At 40.3% G+C, this 20280-nt stretch overlaps 1 protein-coding gene and 1 long non-coding RNA gene across 3 annotated transcripts in view; one reads left to right on the top strand and one right to left on the bottom strand.

Moving 5' to 3' along the window:
* RASA1 (RAS p21 protein activator 1) overlaps nucleotides 1-14834 on the bottom strand; it is a 61054-nt gene extending 46220 nt beyond the window's left edge. Inside the window, exon 1 of one of the 2 annotated variants that reach the window (XM_086868718.1) lies at nucleotides 14083-14834. In XM_086868718.1, the coding sequence (XP_086724844.1) occupies nucleotides 14083-14465 (383 nt within the window). In that variant the 5' untranslated portion in view covers nucleotides 14466-14834. The remainder of the gene's footprint in view (nucleotides 1-14082) is intronic. The other variant, XM_086868719.1, reaches the window with a different exon arrangement.
* A 3667-nt stretch (nucleotides 14835-18501) lies between these two features.
* On the top strand, nucleotides 18502-20280 carry LOC147648172 (uncharacterized). The gene is made up of 2 exons (XR_015280811.1): nucleotides 18502-19715; nucleotides 20025-20280. It is a non-coding gene; the product is annotated as an uncharacterized LOC147648172 (long non-coding RNA).

Below are 20280 nucleotides of genomic sequence, written 5' to 3'. Positions count from 1 at the left end.
AATATATATACTGCTGTATCCCACATATTGGCGATCACATTCTCTAACACTGAACAGGCTACATATCTTTTGTCCCATTCTACACTTTCCTATCAAGTGTACCAGAAGATATTTATTACCTGGTAAAGCAGAGGAAGTTTGTTTTTAGAAATAAAGATATTAATTTCTGAATGCAATTAAATTCAGTGTCACTGGGCCCATATATAAGATGTTAACTTCTGATTGCAAAAAAACACCGTATTTTACAGCTCACTCTTCATTAGTATAATGTACCAAATTACTCCATAGCACTAGCCAGAGAAATAAAAACACAAAATTTAATACAAACAACAGTAAAGCAGTATATCTTGAGCAAAGATATGAGAAAATAGCTCAAGTGAAACCTCTGTAGATTTGACACATCTTTAAAAAATAGGATACACACTTAAGTGCAAACACGTATATACTATTAGAGTATGCAAAATGGTTGTCATGAAATAATGGCATTTTTTCAGAGAGCAAATTTCATCAATAGATGAAAACAGTTTATTCAAGCAATATACGATCTAGGAGCACTGAAAGACATCACTGTCAGAAGTGCACGTCTTATAGTCCATCCTGCTATCACCAGTTTTCAGTATTATAGAAGATACACTCTCAACTTCCCATCATTATCTTCAAGGGCTTTGACAGCAAACAGTAAAGACTGTTTTACAAAACTGTATTACTCAACCTCATTGAAGGATATTGACTAATCTAATGAACACTAATGAATGATTTTAAGATCTCTTATTCTGTACTATCAGTTACAAGGAGAGATCCCTCCAACAGTCCAAAGAAAGTACAACAGAAATGAGTAAACTACAGAGCTAGCCATACTCCTAATTTCATCTAAGAATAGAGTGCAGAACACTCAGAAGGATATAAACAGGCTACCGTAACTTCTGAAATGAAATAAAATAATCCCCAGATCCTTTGGTTTTGAGCTCCAATCAGGTATCTGCCTGAAGCCTGAGTTCAGTATTTATGCAAAAGTACATCACAAGGAACCACCTGAGAGGAATGACGGGTTTGTCTTTACAAACAAGCTGTGGGTCTGCTGATAAGACGCAGCTATCAGTGAGAGACAACAGAAACAATGGGATGGATTCCACTAAAAGATCAAAGAGGCACTGAAAGACTATCATGAATTCCACAAAAGTTAAGAATTAAGAAGAGATTATGCGTGGGGGGGGAAAAGGTATCCCAGGTGTCAGGTGTTCTGGGAAGCCTGTACCTCTCAAGTACCTCAGCCTATGGGAAAAGAGAGAAGGGACAAGCAGCCGGGAATTAGGATAAAAAGGAGGCTGCGCCCTCCAAAAATTTGAGAGACCCCAGGGGAATGCCCCATGGCCTCTCCCTTTATTCGAATAAAGTAAAAGGACTCCTCTGTCTCCTTTTTGGACATAAACCTCTGGTGTTTGTGGATTAATTTTCCTGACACACCTCTCCCTCTGAGTTTCCTATGTCAAGATTTATAACTTAAATATTTTGCAATTGAAACAGCTTCAAGTTTAATGTTTTCAGAAGCTATGAGCAATGCAATCTCTAATAGAGATTCCTAATGGACGTAAAAGGAATTGCTACATATGGTATACTGTAAGTCTCCTGCAAGGAATTAAGATTTAGATAGGAAGGTAGGAAGGTATCAGATTAAAAACCTGCCTAGCTATTCATAAATAAGTTGCCAAGAGACTGTGACTTACAAGTGCCTGCACTCATAACTCTGAACTGAATAACTGAATAACTGAATAACTGAATAACTGAATAACTGAAGCTATTACTTCAATGTATATCCCCCATCATTGCCAAAGACAAGGTCCTCATAATTTCTCATTAGTCACCTCTGCTTGTTTTCCTAATGCTACCTAGGAACCCTTCTGTATTTCTAACATTAGCTTTGCATGTTTTTAAATGCTGACAATCCACTACTTTCATTGTATTTTGAGCAAACATAATTCAGTGACATTCTGAATCACAGCTAGTACTCTAACAACGCAGTTGCTGTTATGATATGCATTAAAAGACAGTAAGCAGCCTTGTAAGCATACATTACAAAATTATTTAACTATAAAATGTCCTATCAATTGTAAGTTACAATTCAGGTGGTTTTTTCTGCAACCACCTGTTTAACTTGCCTGCTTTAAGAAACTTGTGTAATTGTTCTTTACTTTGCTTCTAGAGAATACCAGTAAAAGGCCTCCATGTTTCAGAAACCAGTCAAATCTGTGCATGAAAATACTCCCATCTGCCAGCTTATTTCAAATGCAGCATGTTTAAGACTCCAACCCTATCTATCACAATTTAGTTACAGCAGACAGAACAAAGACACAATTTCACAAAGAGCTTCTATATCCACACAAGCAACATGCAGGTATGCAGAAGAATGGTGCCTATACCACGGCCACACTGAGGGGCTGACAACCACACGCCAAGTCATGAACCTCACGGAATGAGCTGTACTGCAGAGCTGTGACCTCTGGTCCACACACAAACAAGAGATTCCTATATTTTCCCATGCTCTACAGAAGATGCTGAGTAGTCACACCAGCCCCATTGGGCCCAGACAGCCCCTCTTGCTGTGAAGAGGAATGCAGTTACACTACACCCCTTTAGCAAGTTCATAGTATAGCTATACAGCTTCTGGCCCCCAACACTACAAGGCCCATGCAAGGAACAAGCCATTCACAAAGAGGTAGCAGATGGTGAATTTACTGTAAGGAAGGAGGCAGCTGCTCTTACTTGTAGAAGCGTGTCAAATTGTACAACCAAATCTTTATTTACATATTTCCTTTTTACATGTGGTTAAAGCAAGTATGAAGCTTTGCTGCTCTAGTAAAGCATTCTGCTCTTACAGTATACTGCAATTTTTACTTAGGAACACAGCAGGTAAGGGAGAAGAGAATGCGAGAGGAAGTGCTGAAGTAGAGTAAAAGTCAGTTTCAGTAACTTAGTACAAATACAGATGTTGGTAACAGCTACAGAATTCTCTATTTCCATCTAGCAAAAGCTATGGTGCACAGGAAAAATAGTCTTTAAATGTCACATCCACTTCACTCAAGACTATTCTCAGCCATACCTTAATGCTTCAAGAAAACCTGTAGTAACAATGGAGAACTTGTAGAAATCATGGTCAGAGCTCCATTACTATGAGTTCAGACTCTGCCTCACTGCCTTTCACACGTTTGAGATTCTTGTTACCACCTTAGACTATGAGCTCTGTTTCAATTAGAGCCAAAAGAGAGCAAAGATTTCTTTGAACTGGGGAAATCCTCAGTATAAAAAGACACACAAAAATCTCAACACATTTTATGAAGACAAAGGGAAAAAATTACACAACAAAACATCCTGAATTATTATTTTTGTCTTCTTATTCTTTAACATCAATCATCCTCCTCTCAAGCCTTCAATGTGAAGATTGTCTTGGTGGGTGGCTCATGGTGATGGGGATATACCACAGTCATGTGTGCCAGGAATTGTCAGTTTCCCACCAGCACCCTCAAAGCTCAGGGGATATCAAAAGAGGTGTAAACTCAGCCTGGAATCCTGTGGGGTGTGGAGCCAGGACTGCCCCTTCCCTTCAGCAATGGAGAAGGGCCACATGGATGGCAGGTGAGCATGGCTGGCCTAGGATACTGTTACCCCACTGTAGTTTTCAGCAGTGCGACCAAAACCTGCCTGCTTGCTTCTCTCATTCTCTGCCGCAAGGGAGCCCAGGGCCAACGCCTGGGTGCTGCCAGGGGCCAGGGCCATCGTTACCCGGGAAGGTGCCACTCTTGTATGGGAGCGCTGCCGCTGGCCACACGACAACGCCCGCGCCGTCCCTGCCGCACCGGGGCCCGCTATCGCCTCCTGCCGGCCGCAACGCCGCCACTGCCGCTGCTCACTCACTGGCGTCCCTGCAGGTCGCGGTCGTAACTACACCCAAGGGGAAAAGCGGCCCTCAACGGGTGAGAACACTTGGGAGGTTTTTGCTTGTTTGTTTGCTCTGAGACATATATATGTGTATGTATCATATATATATATATATATATATATTTGCTAGTAAAGAACTGTTATTCCTTTTCCCATATTTTTAGCTGGAAGCCTTGTAATTTTTGAAGTCACAATAATTTGGAGGGAGGGGTTGTTTTTCAGTTCCAGGAAGGTTTGTACCTTCATTGGCAGGTACTATCCTTAGTACATTTTAAACCAATACAAGATTTAATGCTCTTTTTTACTGCTGAAGTTTAATTTCAGTCTTATAGCATCTCCCAGCCTAAAACCGCACTCATGGTTTAACTATTTTATCCAGATTGTGCCTTTTGTCACTTTATTCCCCGTTTCTGTCTTATCTGTAAGATTTGATACTGCCTTTGTGCACCTAATTTGTAGAGATAAGACTAAATTTCAGTTAGATTATACTACATTCATATCCTTCTTCCATCTTGTTAGTTATTATTCAGTAGTTACCAACTTTTAACCAGGTCTTTGCAGTTCTCCACCTCACAAAACTCTGCTACCAGAAAAATACCTACAAATATACCAGAATAGATGCACTTTTAAGAGAAGCAGTTGAAATTAACTTCTAGCCAAGTAAGTGTTCTTTGTCCAGTGTGCATGACCCTGAGTGTCACGTACAGTTCAAGGAACATGAGGGAAAGATTTTCATCCCTTTTGCTTTTCTATGCATTTTTCTAGGAGGCACTTAAGCATACCCATGTAAGCCTAACAAAGACTCATTCTGCTTTCCTCATCTGACTATTCCAAAATACCTGAAAAACAGCAAGGGGAAAACAGAACTGTGCTGTGCTACAAGACTAAGAACCAGCCAACTAACATGGAAAGTCACCACCACAGGCACCATTTGGCACACTAGCTTTATCAAACTGTTAACTGTGAGACTTGCACATATCTCCACAAAAAAAGCCACCTTGTTACAGCTCTGCCTTGCACACACCTGCACAAAAAAAGCCATTAAAACACAGCAGAGTTTATGTCATCTCTGAGCTAGAACTAAACAGATCAACCAAAAACCTCAGTATGTTAGCAAAGCGACTATGAAAACATGAGATAGGAAGGTAAGTATAGAGTAAAAAGAATAATACATTTACATAATTCACAAAGGACAGAAAGCTACTAAATTTTAACTGCCGTAGCAAACAATGCCATAATTTTAGAAGATGCAGAGGTGTGACAACCACACACTATCCAACACTGAGAAAAAGACTGCCTATCTCATTTTAGCAAGAACCACCGATAAGCAAGTGAAATACAGCTAAACTCCACAAAAAATGGCTCTCGAAACAGCTGCATTTTTCTTACTGAAGAATCAGATTAGGAAATTAATTCTGGAACTCATCAAAGGCCTTAGCAAGAACCTTTCTATTTTTACATGCTAGGTATCTGTGCTCTCAGGTGAAAAACATGCCTTTTTTGAGTAATTAGTTCTGAAACAATGTTAATAAGGCTACATAAATTACCAGATACTTTTGATAATACCTAAGGAATTTCTGAGATATTCAATTAGTCTGCCATTAGCCTCAGTAAATATACCAGAGGCTCTTTCATATTCATCCTCCTCCTTGCACTTCACCCTCTCTAATCAAACACAGGTTTTGGTTTTGTGCTCCACTCTCACTTCCTCCTGCAAGCTGGACTGTTGAGAGAGAGATCCGTCAAATCCACAGATGGATTAACAGCCTCTATAATGAGAAAACCCTGACAGTTATTTATATACTGGAAATCAGTCACCTGAATTGTGAACATCTGAATATGTTCAGATCTTCCAACAGGCCCTAGGAACAACAGTGGGGGAATATAACCTAGATTAGAACTCACACAGAACAAATCTCACAGCATAACATAAAAAAAAAATGTGTGTAAAACTGAGAAAAAGAACAAAAAACTGTCTCTACATTGGAATATTGGTTGAGATGATTACTACAGAGGCTTGGTAACTTGCTGCCTTTAGACAAATACATTTCTCTAGCATCCTTTTTGTTTTATTTTAAGGAATGGAAATAACAAAAAAATCCACAGATGTTTAGAAAGCACAAAAATCCATGCAAGAAAGAAATTGAGGGAAAAAATGTGGTTTGAATAAGATAATTCAAGAATTCCTTCATGTTCAGTATCAGGAAAGTATCCACCTTTGAATCTTGTAACATATCCATGCTAACTCTATTAACAGATGGCAATATTGAGGAGAAATTGACTGATTTATGATCATTCCTGTATTTTATAAATAGAAAATATAATGCCATTTATCTATAAAATAACCATACAAAGCCTAATGACCCATAAACATAAATTTCCTTTATATGGCTAAACATTTACATACAGATGCATAATTTTATGGAAAGCAAGAGGTAGACTCAAGATAATAAAAAAGAAGGTCAAAATTTCAGAGAACCATCTTACACAAGTCTACACATAATCACCATATGATTCCCGAGTCGATTATCAAGAGTTGGCTAAACCCAGATCATCCCACTCCACTCAGCTGTGCGACTGCAGCTGGAGTTCTGTGTCCAGTTCTGGTCCACATAATCCAAGAAAGATGTGAACAGGCCAGGGAAGACCCAAAGGAGAGGCACTAAGATTAACAAAGAGCTGGAGAACCTGTCCCATGAGGAATGAATGAGCCAGACCTCTCCTCTCTGAAGAAGAAAAGGCTCAGGGGCACATCATCACGATGTTCCAGTAAATTATTCACTGAAACAACCTCTCTCAGTAGGAAGAAAAACCTCACTGGAAGTTTTCAAGATGTGACTGGACAGGTTGCAAGACAATCTCAGTTTACTCCGTAACCCCCAAAACACTGGGACATAAGAACTTTGAATGTCTGTCCCAATATGGGGTGATTTACAGTTCTATGACTTTATATATTACAAACCTGATAAAATTTTATATTCACAAAATAACCGACAAACAATTAGCACTTGAGGATGAACAACTATTGCTGTTTCAGTTTAGAAAAAAAACGCACACACACAAAAAAAAAATACAGTGTGAAGTTGGTTTGAAAAGTAGGTGAAAATACTGAAATTAAAACACAGAAATTACTTTTCTGTGTCTGATCCTCCTAAGAATCAGACTGCAACTTGGCATAACACATTGTGTACACCAGGTGTCCTGGAAACGTTAATATCCCAATACTGAAACATGAGTGGAGCTTCTAAATTAATCTAGCAACACTGGATACATTAATTTGTACATGTGAATAATTATAATAAAAACATATCCTAGATGGAAAAGCCAAGTATTTGAAACAAATTACTGGATATTTAAGAGGCACTAGTTAGCTACTTTAGAAAAATCTTTTTAAATGCACATTCATCTTTTTAAAGATGAGATTTTACCAGAGAAATTAAGACATGTGTTTATAAAGAAAGTAATGAAATATTTTTTTTGCCAACCTACAAATTTATTCTACTTTCATTACACATTTCCCTTACTAGGAACTCTCCTGACTCCATTCCTGACTAATTACACTAAGAGTTTTCAGCAAACTTCTCCTGTAAAATGGATCCTCACCTATGAACAGTATTTTTATACATAGAATCACTTGAGTTGAGATGACCACTGGGGATCATCTAGTTCAACCTTGCCCCCCCTTCCACCTCCAGCTCAGATAGGGTCAGCTACATCTGGTTTCTCAGGGCTATCTTCCATTGGGTCATGAACATCTTCAACGATGGAGATTTCATGATCACTCTGAGCAATCTTTGTCACTGTTTAAGCACCATCACAATAAAAAAAATCCAAACAAAATAACTATAAACAAACAAAAGCATCCTGTTGTATTTAAATGGAAATTCAAGTTTTTCCATTTGTTTCCATTGCCTCTTGCCCTGTCACCTCATACCACTGAGCTCAGTCTGGTACTCTTATCTCAACCCTTCCTACATGATTTTTACACTCATGTTTAAGACTCACTCAACTTCCTCTTCTCCAGGCTCAACAGTCTCAGATCTCTCTGCATCTCTCTATCTGACAGATGATCCAGCCCATTCATCAACTTGACAGCCCTGCACAGACCTCTCTTGAGTAACTCCACGTCTGTCTTGTACTGGTGAGCCTGGCACTGAATACCCTGGATGTGTCTCACCAGTGCTGACTAGAGCACAGCAATCATCCCCCTTAAGCTGCTGACAACACTCCTCCCAATGACACCCAAGATACCGTCTGCCTTCCTCACCACACAGGCACACTGCTGGCTTTGTTCACATTCTCACACCCACATGCTTCCCTACAGAGCTGCTTTCCAGCTGTTTAGCCCCACCATGTGCTTGGGGTTACTACTCCAAACAAAGTAGTAACTTTGTTACTTTAATTAATTTATTTGTTACAAATAATTTATTTAATTTAAAAAGGTAATTTAGAAAGTTAATTTATTTGTTACAAAGCCAGAGCTTTGTGCTCCCTTTGTTTAACTACACAAGATCTCCCAATTCTCCAGTCTGTCCACATTACTTTGGATGTCAGCACAACTACCCGGTGTTTCAGCTACTCCACTTTCAGTTTTGCGTTATCTGTGAACTTGCTAAGGGTGCATACAGTCCGTCCAAGCATCCAGGTCTTACTACTGGCCCCTGGAGGCACCCTAGGGAACACCCCCGTTATCTGCCTCTATCTGGACTTCAAGCTGCTGATCATAATGTTCTGGTCCTAGACATTCAACCAGTTTTCAATGCATCTCATGTCCTTTCACCAAACCTGCACTCTGTCAGTACAGGAGACTGCAGAAGACAGTGTCCAAAGCCTTACTAAAGTTATCGTAAACTCTCTCCCTTTCCCTCCCAAGTCAATGACTACATCGCAGAAGGCTCTTAGGTTCTTTAAGCACAATTTTCTCACTATAAATCCATGCTGATTACTCCTCACCACCTTCAGAACTAAATATGTCTTAAAGATAGACTAATTTAATGACAGAAACTTTTTTCTCTTCTATCACTATCAAGAGTGATAGAGCATGTATTTTATATGAAAATAAAAACTATTAAAGGCCACCTTCAGTCTTCAAATAGAATATAAAAGTAAAAAGCAGGTCAAGTATATAAACTATGCCAAGCACTGTAACAGTTTACTGCTACTGACCATACTCTGGAGAAACACTGAGGAGTCGACCCTACAGTACTTATGTACAGCACAAAGACTATGTTAAAACAAGATACTTTCTCCTCCCTCCTACTGTGCCTACCAGCAAAACATGTAACAAGATGCTTACTTTGCCTGGAAGAAAGATATGAAAGAAACTGGAAAACTACTATGGGAGTTTTATGAATTTATGCCTGAAGCAAAATAAGGAGTCCTAGACTGAAGAGACCTAAGCCCTCATTAGAAAATTTGTGCTCCTCTTCCCTTCAGAACCACAAAACAAACATATAGACAAAAAAGGGTGAAAAAACACAGCATGGTATCATGCTTCTCAGTGGGGTAGGCTAGTAGATGAACAGCCAAAGTCCCACACTGATATTATGGGGCTCAATCTATGACACAAAATAAAAACTATAAAAACTGGTCAAGAGACTCTAGTCAACTGTTTAAACAAAATTACATTATCTGATGTTAAATAGATTACTGACTAAACTACTGAAAAATCATCTTCAAACTCCTGGCTTCAAATATTTCATTTATCTGAAGTTTTTATTTACCCAGAAACTAATGCACTTTCTGTAGCAGGTTAGGTACAATGTTGTTCTGCTGTGTTTAATCACTCATTTAAGACAGTACTTGTAACACCACACATCCAGCCAGCAGTAGTCCAGAGTACACTACACACCAACTTTAGAAAAAAAAGGTGTTCTCTTCCACACACAACAGGAACTGATGAAGAAATTCATTATCTAAAAAAGAAACTATTCGATAATAACTATATTAACAGCTAAACAAAGAAACCTCATATTCTAAAATGACATCACATTTCAGGTTTTTTATATAGTACCTAACTGAATATGCCAACCTTATTTCCTCATGGTTTACAGTGCAACAAATTCATTCATTGGTCTAGGGAAAAGGCTTTCTGTAATTATTCAGAAGTATTTTTTAAATGTGTTACTGAAACAAGCGCAGAACTCTCAGCTTGCCACCTTCAACACTCATGTGAAAATACAAGAACTTCACTCTATGATCAGGCAGAAAAATGTCTGACTTTAATGCAATCCATTCTTATTTAATATTTCTCTACTTGTCTTCATCTTCAGTGCTTTTTCTTGTTATTATGTTGCCTGAACAAGCACTAAGAGTGACTGTAAGAATACATCTGCCTTGGGCAAGATTTGTTTCAACCAGACGGTATTTTGACAGCCTATTTCATTTTGTGTGGTTGATCACTTTCAGATTTCAACTGATTACCATTTCGAAGTGATAAGCACTGCTCAAAAAATACCATATGAAAACGGCAATTTTGCTGCAATACTGGAACTGCTCCTGCCTCATTATTGCAACACTGGGATATATAATAATTTTGTCAACTAAGATTTTAAATCAAATCCATGACAGAATCTGCATTCATTCATTAAATCCAAAGGCATTTCATTATGTTATCTAAGCAGCTGTCACTGAACTCTGCAAATGGGGCAGAAAGCAAGAGAAAAAATTACCTAAACAAATACAGAGTTGCCCACTTTATTCCCTAGTATCCTGTGCCTCCCACCTAGCATTCAGCTGCAACATAAACACACCACTGGTGTGCTCCATAAAAATGAAAACACCATTCCCCCCCCACTCAAGTTAGTTTCACTCCAGATCAAAGATTAAAAAAATCAACCCTACTGCGGAATTCGAGCTTGTGAATAAAGAGTTCTTATATGCTAGTATCCTCCCACTGCTTGAATAATAAAGAACACACACTAAAAGAAGATATATTCCCCAGACTTCCCCGAACAAACTATATTTACAACATCCTGATGGGAAGTGCAGAACCTGTATGTGCTTCATTTCCCATCTCTTCGTATTAGTGTGTATGAAAGCCAGAATGTTAACTTTACACTATTTAAAAGCATATTCATGTTTTCAAAAGCACTTGTAACATCTTTACAGCCTAAAACTTAGAAGACTAGGAACTCATATTTTGTCTGGTTTTTGTTTGAGGTTTTTTGCTTTCTTTGGGCTTGTTTTTTAATTTGCAAAAGAAGCTCTGAGAAGTGATAAAGTTGTGCCCAAGTTTATGCAGAATGTTTTATTTTATTCTTCGAAATCTAATCTAAGATTGGAATTTGAACTTAGAAACACCAGTAGCAGCATTTATCAGATATTTCTCTCTGTAGAGACAGTAACCACGCAGGAAATCCTAAAATGCAATGCAAATGCATGAGAAGGCAAAGAAACCTAGTGAGTTGTTACTATTATAAAAGAAATAACACCCTTGCATTCTTATACAGGAGATTAGTAATTCTGTATTATGGAAAGACCAGGAATGAAGGGCACTGACAAATTTCAGATGTACACAAGATATTGTAAGCAATTAAGACCAAAAAAGCCATGTAACAGAATCATGGAATTATCAATCAAGTCACCCTGAATTCCCTCTATAAAAACTGAATTAATAAGGAAGAAGTGGGTAACGGTGGAGTTTACAATCATACTTAAACAAATGTAGTAGTAATCCTGTAATCACATCCAACTGGAGAAATGTAACACAAATTTGAAGATCAATTAGTCTTCTCGAGGATTCAGATCAGAGCTTCCCTTTTATATGATGATAGATTAATACTGATCTCTGGTTTTGGTAATAAATCAGGAATTCAGCTCTATAGAAGATGATATAATTACACAGAAAGAGCATTTCCAAAATAAAACAGCAGTACGGAAAGGACAGAATTTACTGTAACTTTATGACTTAACTGAGAATGGTAAAACCTGATGCTGCATGCCATAAATAAGAGATGAATGAAACAGAAAACAGCTTCTAAATCATCAAACAAATATTTTCTGGAAAAGTCACACAGCAAGGATAAAAATTATGAAGAAAAAACTTAAGTATTTGGAAGTACAAACCTCTGAATCAATTTCTAAATGTGTTTTACTTCTTGTCTGCTCAGTATTATATTCTTCAACGGAAGAACCTTTAGCTACAGAGCTATGCCCTGGTCCTGTATAAGGTAAGTAGTCTTCTCAGCCAAAACAAAATCAGGACTGACGTCTTCCCCTCAAAAAGTACCCTGTACTCCATTTCTGAAAGTCAACACTCTTTCCTGAAAGCTAACCATGATGGTTGCACACGGTTAAGGTATTCCATAAGATGACGTTTTGACTGAAAAATTCACTCAGAACTGTAGATTTTACAATTAAGTATCAAAATCTGATTACTCATGAATAATTGCCTGCTTTCCAGAAATATTGTAAAAAGCTTGATTTTTTGACTTTTTCCTCAGTTCTCTGAGGAACTTAGTCAGGTCTGACAGAAGCACTCTGAACCTTTCAGAGAGACAAACCAGAAAAGAAAAATCCTGTCCCTAATGTGTCAGGCACACTATCCTGAAGAAGTCACTTTGCCTTTTATGTGCTTCCATTTCCCAGATTTCTTTCAAAACTGCCTAATCCTATTTCTAGCTCATTATGGCCTTCTACAAGTTTAAGACTATTCAAACACTGTCTTCAGAAAATAAGGCTTTAATGTTTACAAATTTTCACATAAAGCTCAGAAACTAAAATGCTAAAGTACTGCTAGGAAGCCTGTCAAGGTTAGAGAGATAAATTTTAGAAGAAATCCTATAATATTACAATTTTATGTCCTACTTAAAAACAGTAACAGCTCCTGAAATCCTTAAAGCGTGTAACATAATACAGAAGTTAACCATCAGTCAAGTTATGACAGAATATAAAGAAGGAACCCAAAATTCATACAGATTTTTAGGTTAATCTTCTGATCTATATGTCATTTAATACAACTGTATGTTACCCTTAAATTATCCACTATATTCGTGAGAACTTCAGGAACAACATATTTATATTAATGATACTAATGAAAAAGTTTTAAACTCTGAAACAATTTCATTTTTGGGAGAATATGATAAGGATATGGAAGGTTTATTTTCTACTCTAATACACACCTTATAAGTCTTTTGTGTAAACCTGCAGATTTTCTACAGAGAAATCCAAAGGTTGTGTTTAGAGTACTTACTAATTACATGGACTCTATATAACACTATCTGATCTTCTATTTCACACAACATAAACAAAGAACAAAGAACTAGTCTGCCTCTAGTGCAAGATTCTTTCTATTACCTGCACTGCAGGAATCCAAATTAACCTGATGTAGGGATAAATACAGAAAGACCTAACTATAAGTTTATAGCTTATTCCAAATGTCTCCTCTCTCTAAGCATAACCTACATGAAAACAACTTTAAATTGGTTGAGCAGCAAGGCAGTTAAAACATTTATTAAAATATCCCTCTGCTAATGCTTTTAAAATTAGAAATTATTTTAATTCATTTTATATACATTGATTCAAGACAGCCTGAATTTTTAAAAAGATCCAACATGGGGGCATCACTCTGGCTGTGTTTTTACATGATATGGAAAAAACAAGCTTTTTTTTTTTTTTTAGCAGAAAGCAATGCAATACAAAATGATGATACGGTAAATAAAGTATTCTATGCCATGGATAGGGATTTTTAACCCATTTACACAAGCTAAGTTTATGGCTCTACTAAGAAGGGGCTACCAGTGACTGGAAAAGTCTTCCCTAAACCACAATCAGAACAGCTCACTCTTCCCGGCAGCCTGCAATATTGCTATGAAAACTTACAAAAAATCTAAGTCAACCGCCTTTTCCCCGTGACCTGATCCCAGTCAGTACCGGAGGACCAGCTCCCGGTGAAGGGAAGGAGCCCGACCTCCCTGCTCTCGGGTTGCGGGTGGGCTGCCCTCCGCAGACCCCGGGCAGTGTCCCCAAGAAAGAAACTTCCTGCTGGAACGGAACCGGAGGAGAGACGGAAGGTGAAGGGGTGGGACGCAGAAATTCTGCGAGACTTCCAGCCGAGTTTGACACACGCTTTCCCCGGATAGCGGTGGGGACCCAGCGGTTCGGTACCCACTCACCACAAGGACTGAGGCGGGGGCGGTGGGTACTCACTGATTGGTGGGGGGCGCGTTGAGCGGAATGGCCACCTCCTCCTCCTCGTACTCCGGCCCATCCAGCGAGTCTCCCTCGTCCACTGTCCCCAGACCCCCGGCCAACGGGGGCGGCGGCGGCGGCAGCGGGGGGAAGCCGGGATCGGCAGCCCCAGCGGCCGCTGGAGGAGTCGGCCCTGCGCCCAGCTCCAGGAGCCCCAGAACCGAACACAAAGCCGGCCCTCCTGAGGGGCCGCCGCCGGCCAGAAAGGGGCCTTGCGGCTCCGGCGCCCGGCCCCGGCACAAGGCGGGGCAGTGCCCCAGCTCCCCGACGGCGACGGCTCCCGCCGTTCCGGCCGCAGCGCTCGAGCCGCCCTCCTCACCCGTGGCTTCGGCCGCCATCATGATGAACCTCGCCCCCCCTCCACCGGCTGCCTCACGCCGGGGAGGAGGAGACAAAGGGGCTCCGGGCCCCTGCCCACACCCCGCCCCCCCCCCGCCCCGGCAGACAGCGGAGCCGGGACGCGGCCGAAACTTCCCGGCGGACACGGGCCGGGAACAATGCCCGGCTGGGCGGGGGCTGAGCCGCTCCTCAGGGCCCCGCGCGACTGCCTCGGCCCGCGGCCGCCCCAGGGAAGCACCACCCGCCCACCCGGGGAGCTCCGCGCTTGCGCGGCGCCTCTGCGCCTGCGCGGGCGGTGCGGGCCAGTCCAGGCCGTGCGGGACGGCGGTGCGGAGCGACGGGACTGTGCGGGCCAGGGAAACAAGGGGCTCGTTCCGTCGCCGAGGGGCTGGGAACGCGCGGGACTAGGGTGGGATCCGTTAGTTCAACCCGACATGAGCACTGTGACTCTGAACCCGTGTGATCCAGCGCCAGATCCAGATGCCTATTGAGCACGTCCAGGGATGATGACTTCATTACCTCCCTAGGTAACGTGTTCCAGTGCCTGACCGCCCTAACAGTGAAGAAGCGCCGCTGGGTATCTTCCAGCTCAGCGTATTCTGTATGATTCTGTGTAATCTGAATCTTCTCCGTCTTGGTTCGAGGCCGTTTCCCCTGGTCCTGGCACTGCAGGCTCAGCAGAAAAGAGACCAGTCGCCACCTCACTACACTCTCCCTTCAGGTATTGATAGAACAAGTGGAAACGGTTTTGTCAAGGGAGGATTAGACTGGATATTAGGGAAAAATAGTTCACTTAGAGGTTGGTCAAGCACTGGAACAGGCTTCTGGGGCAACGGTGGACTCGCCATCCGTGAAAATGTTCAAAAATCGTGGATGTGGTGCATGAGGACATGGTTTCATGGTGGACTTGTCAGTGTTAAATTGATAGTTGAACTCGATGATCTTGGTGGTATTTTTCAACCTTAGTAATTCTGATTCTATTCTAAAAATAAATTTTAAAAATACATCCTGGTAGGTGGTACTGTTTTTTCTTTTAAGTACTGTGACTCCATTGCTACTTACTGTGTACTTCCCTGAAACTATGTCTTTCATGTTATTCAACTTTGTAAGCTCTCAACCCCATCTTCTGCAAACCTATGCCTACCTTCATCATCAACCATTTTTCTCCCTTAAGCGGGTTTGCTTGGTACATCAGCTTCACTTTACACCGAAGTACCTCTGGGATCATATATTTGTCATTACCAGGCAATACAATAGGTAGATATCTTTAGATTTTTTTTTTTCCCTCCCCAGTGTTAACAGAGCTGACAAATAGCAGCACATTTACAGTTGCATGTTTCTCTACAATTCTCAGAAAGCATCTAAACATTCAGGTTTTCAAAGCTTTGCATTACCCAAAAGTATTAGGTGAATTTTTCCTGAGGCCAGTAAAACAAACTACTGCTACTACTTTCACAGCTCTCAAGCTCTTTTTATCTACTGGAATTGTTTCATGCCTTTCCTTCTGAGGGCTAACTCTGCTTCCAACTTACAGTATTAAGATATATGGAATTATGCTGGTTTTGTGCCCAGGCTCACAGTGAAAAGAGAAGTTGGCTCTAGCCCTCAGTTTATACCATTGGAATACATCCATTTACTGCTGTTTTTCTGCTTTAAGAAACTGTAATTTCAAAGAATGTTGTAGGCTGCTCTTTCTGTGGGTTTCCCTTTACTGCTTCTTGCTTTCCCTCACAGATTTCTAAGCAAAATAATTTTAACACAGCCTTGTCACTGCAGTAGTAGCAATAAGCCTAAATATAGAAGTGCAGTGTAAATATTTATAAGATTCCCTTTATGAGGCAAGCTTTTCTAAGTGCCTCCAGGGCAGCAGCATGTGTGTGGGGGTGTGGGGACTAGAAGGACAGCTGTGCTAAGAATTTCACTCAGGAGGGGGTAATGTGTCTACAACACTCTTTCAGGAGGTTTATTTTGGTGACACTCTTTCAGGAGGTTTATTTTGGTGAGAACAGTTTTAAATTTGAAAAAGATTCTGCAGAGAGAGAAACAGTTCTTAGTAATATCAGCTGAGCTGTTATCTCTCTGCACCCAGCACACCTTTTCTGCTTACTTTGCAGACAAGGTTGCCATCCCAAGTCAGTTGGTGCTGGAGGTTTTACACATCACCTCGTGTCAGTTCTTAAGCGTTGGAAGTCAGCTCCCTGTTTAGAATCATGAAATATCTCAGATTGGAAGTGATCTATAAGGATCATTGAGTCCAACTCCATGCTTCCCTAAGGACTATGCAAAACTGTAGCTATAAGCCTTCCTGGGACGCTTTGTTTTAATGGATGTATTTGTATGAAGGGGCAAGCATAACAATATTTTTACTGATTCTTCTTGATCTTCTGCAAATATGTCTTTTTCTGAAATCCCTGGTATAAATGACACTAGGATAGTCAGTCCTTCATCCCTGCTGTGTCAGAATGATGTCAAGCTAGCTTCCCTGAAAAGTTTATTTGCATGTTCCCTAGTTTGAGCTAATATATTAGTACATATTGTGAGAACAGTGACAGGCAGGCAGATGTATGCCTGATTAGGAGCTCAGTTATTCAGGCTTTATCACTGGCTTGTATGGCATTGGGCAAGTAATTTAAGCAAGGGTATTCCTTCTCCATCAGTAAAGTAAGAAGCTAGTTCATAGATGTGTCAAAGAATCAATTAGGGTTTTTTACAACATTTGAAATCTGTTAAACATTAATGCTTATTAGGGTGAAAAGCCACATCCAGTATAACACAGTATTTCAGTTATTAAAATAGAAGGTGTTGCTTGGATAGTAGATACAAATACCACAAAACTTTCACTCCTTATTTCCTGTTTTTCTCTTCTGCTTGAACACAGTTTATTTCCGCTTTTCTAAAGTGATATCTTATTTCAGAAATTAATAGCAGCAGAGGAATTTTTAGTCTTACTGACATAGGATGGAGTGATAAGAAAGCAGCTTTCTCATAATGAAGAACCTGTAATGCTCCAACTGTTCCAGTTCTTCCCCTTTTACCCACAGGTGTAAAATAAACAATTACAGAGAGTGCTGTTTCTTCCTACCTGCACAGCTGTCATGCTACATATATTGCTTTTCTGCTTTTCATACACTTGCCACGCTGGCAAGGAAGTTGTGGGTACATGGCAGCTGGGAGGAGACTCAACCAGGACAGGCAACACCAACTGACTAAACTAAAGGGGTATTCCAGAGCATGTGACATCGGGCTCAGTACATAAAGTAGAGATAAGAAGGAGGAGGAGGAAGGAGAACATTCAGAGTGATGGCATGTTTTTTCCCAAGTCATCATTACAAATGATGGGACCCACTCTCCTGATGATGGCCGAACAACTACATTCCCTTGGGAAGGGTGAATTGATTCCTTGTTTTGCTTGTGTACATGGTTTTTGCTTTTCCTATTGAATTGTCTATATCTGAGCCTAGGAGTTTTCTGGCTTGTACCGTTCCAATCCTCTCCCTAGTCCTGCTGGTGGGGCATTAAGCAGGCAGGTGCCTGGGGCTTGGCTCCTAGCTCAACTTGTAAGCCATGACATCCTGTCAGCCCAACGCTCCTTTACCTTTAGTAGCATACCAAAAAGTGCTACATGATTGCTCTACTAGTCTTTCTTAATGTCTGTGATCCTTTTATTAAAATTCCATGTTATTGTCTGTGTATAAGTGCAAGAGAAACATTTTTTCTTATATTTACCTGTATTTATTTATGCCTTCATAGAAAGCATGTTTGGATTCTCCCATGAGCCTGTATATACTGACTCCATGTATAGATACATTGAACAATTGTGTTACATTTTAAAGCAGCACTAAAATTATTCTCATCTTTGGAAGCTGATGTGTTATTTATTGAGGTTTTTCAGTAAGAATAAATGAAAAACTGAGTTGCAAAGGACAGCTTTTTTTTTTTTTTTTTCAATTTTAAACATGAAAGTATTTCTATGCAATAATTTTCATGCTTAGTGTCATGGGGTGGCTTTACCTTTAAGATAGCTTCAGGAGCTAAGGAAGTTGAAGCTGCTGATCACTGATGGGCGTCTTTCCTCCTGACCAATTATCAGTCACTTCTAAGAATTGACAGCAGTTTTGACCATTAAAAAGTTAAGTCAACCTGTGAACACCTCCTTAAGATGTAAAGTCAGAGCACTTTTGGTCTCTTTGTTTTCTGGCTGTGAAAGGTAACAGAGCTCCAGGCCTCCCGTTCCCTGCCCAGGCCATGCGGCCCGGGCAGGGGCTGGGCTGGGCCCAGCGGCTCCCGGCTGGGAGATGGGGCCTGCGGGGCTTGCCCCGGGCTCTGGCCGGGCCAGGCCGGTCCCTGGCTCGGCTGCAGTTTTTGCTGTGACTGAATTCACCAGAGACTGCCGAGTAAAGAAAGGAAAAAAAAAAAAAGCTCTTGACCTGCGGCAGGCTGAGGCAGGGACCACACTCTCCAGAGCAGCCATGAAGAATCTTCCATCGCAGACAGCTCCAGCTGCTGCTCCTGCAGAGGTCACAGAACCATCTACAAAGCCTGGACAATTTTAACCTTTTCATTACCCAGATGAGACTTGCAGATTAATCCTTTTATCCAGAGAGAGAAAAAGAGAGTAATCAACATGTAAAGAGACTTTATAAACTATCAGAAACAGTAAAGAAAAGAATTAAGCTTCAGAAAAGGTAGAGAACAAGCTCTACCTTTATAAGCTGAAATATTTTTCTGTTAAAGCTATGGAAATGGACAATAAGGTCTTGAAAAAACTCCTTTAATTCATGACAGAGTATATAGGGAGGAATAGAGTGTTCAAAGTGTAGATTTTGAGTAAAAAGTAGAATAATTGTGATACAGTGAAGTGCTGGAACAGAGTGAAGTGAAAATTTGAAGCCTTGGGGGCAATGAGAAAACAGTTTTCCAGTGGAGCTCACAGAGACAGATAAAGAGGACTTTTGCCTTTGAATAACTCATCCTTAAAATGACATCCCTAGACTCATGGCCCATACACACCTCAGAGTGATGTGAAATGGGAAGAGTGAATTTCTGATGACAAGATTTCCGGGCAGCTAGCATCAGAAAAATAGAAAGCTATAATAGAAATAGTTTTTCTTATGAGAAACTCCATAGATTAGCAGAAAGAGACTTCTGTTTCTCTACAAAGACTGATGAAAAGACTCCAGCAAGAACTGGGACTATTTTAAACACCAAAGTTCCAAAGTTTTTGTCTCTGTTGTCATGTGAGCAAGGGAATGGTGAGTAGTAGGGGATAAAAAGAGTTTTCTGGAAGTTTATTCTGGTGTTCTTATTCTTGTAGTTTATTAATAAACTTTCTTTATTCTTTTTTAAGTTTTAAGCCTGTTTTGCTCTTGCTCTAATCCATATCTCACAGCAAAAAATAAGTAATTTTTTTAGTTACTGCTTTAAAACCACGACACTTAGTTAATTACATCTAAGTTCCATAAGGGTTCTAAGTAATGATGGAGCTTAGGTTTCTGCAGTGTACCTTTGGCTTGTTGATGGATAATAGTTACATGTTGACAAACATCTTTGTGTTTTTGTAGCTGCTTAGGTATCTTGGATGATTGTGTAGATGCTTCTACAGCAGCTAGGAAAGGAAAAAAAAGCATGATTAGAATGAACAAACAGGAAAATATAGCTACACTCTAAATAACTACAGAACTTCCTCTGAGACCGGTGATGTAACCTGCGCAGGATAAACCCAGATGTTGCATGGAAGACTGTCTTTCATTTTAAATTTGGGTAATTTTTTGTGCTGTTTACTCTAAAATTTTTAAATAAACAGTCAGTAACACCATT

This window comes from Cyanistes caeruleus, chromosome Z (assembly GCF_971803275.1).
Source record: "Cyanistes caeruleus chromosome Z, bCyaCae1.hap1.1, whole genome shotgun sequence".
In the NCBI taxonomy this organism is placed as follows: Eukaryota; Metazoa; Chordata; class Aves; order Passeriformes; family Paridae; genus Cyanistes; species Cyanistes caeruleus.
Note: the sequence above shows the minus strand (reverse complement) of the source record. Positions and strands in the feature narration are given on the sequence as shown.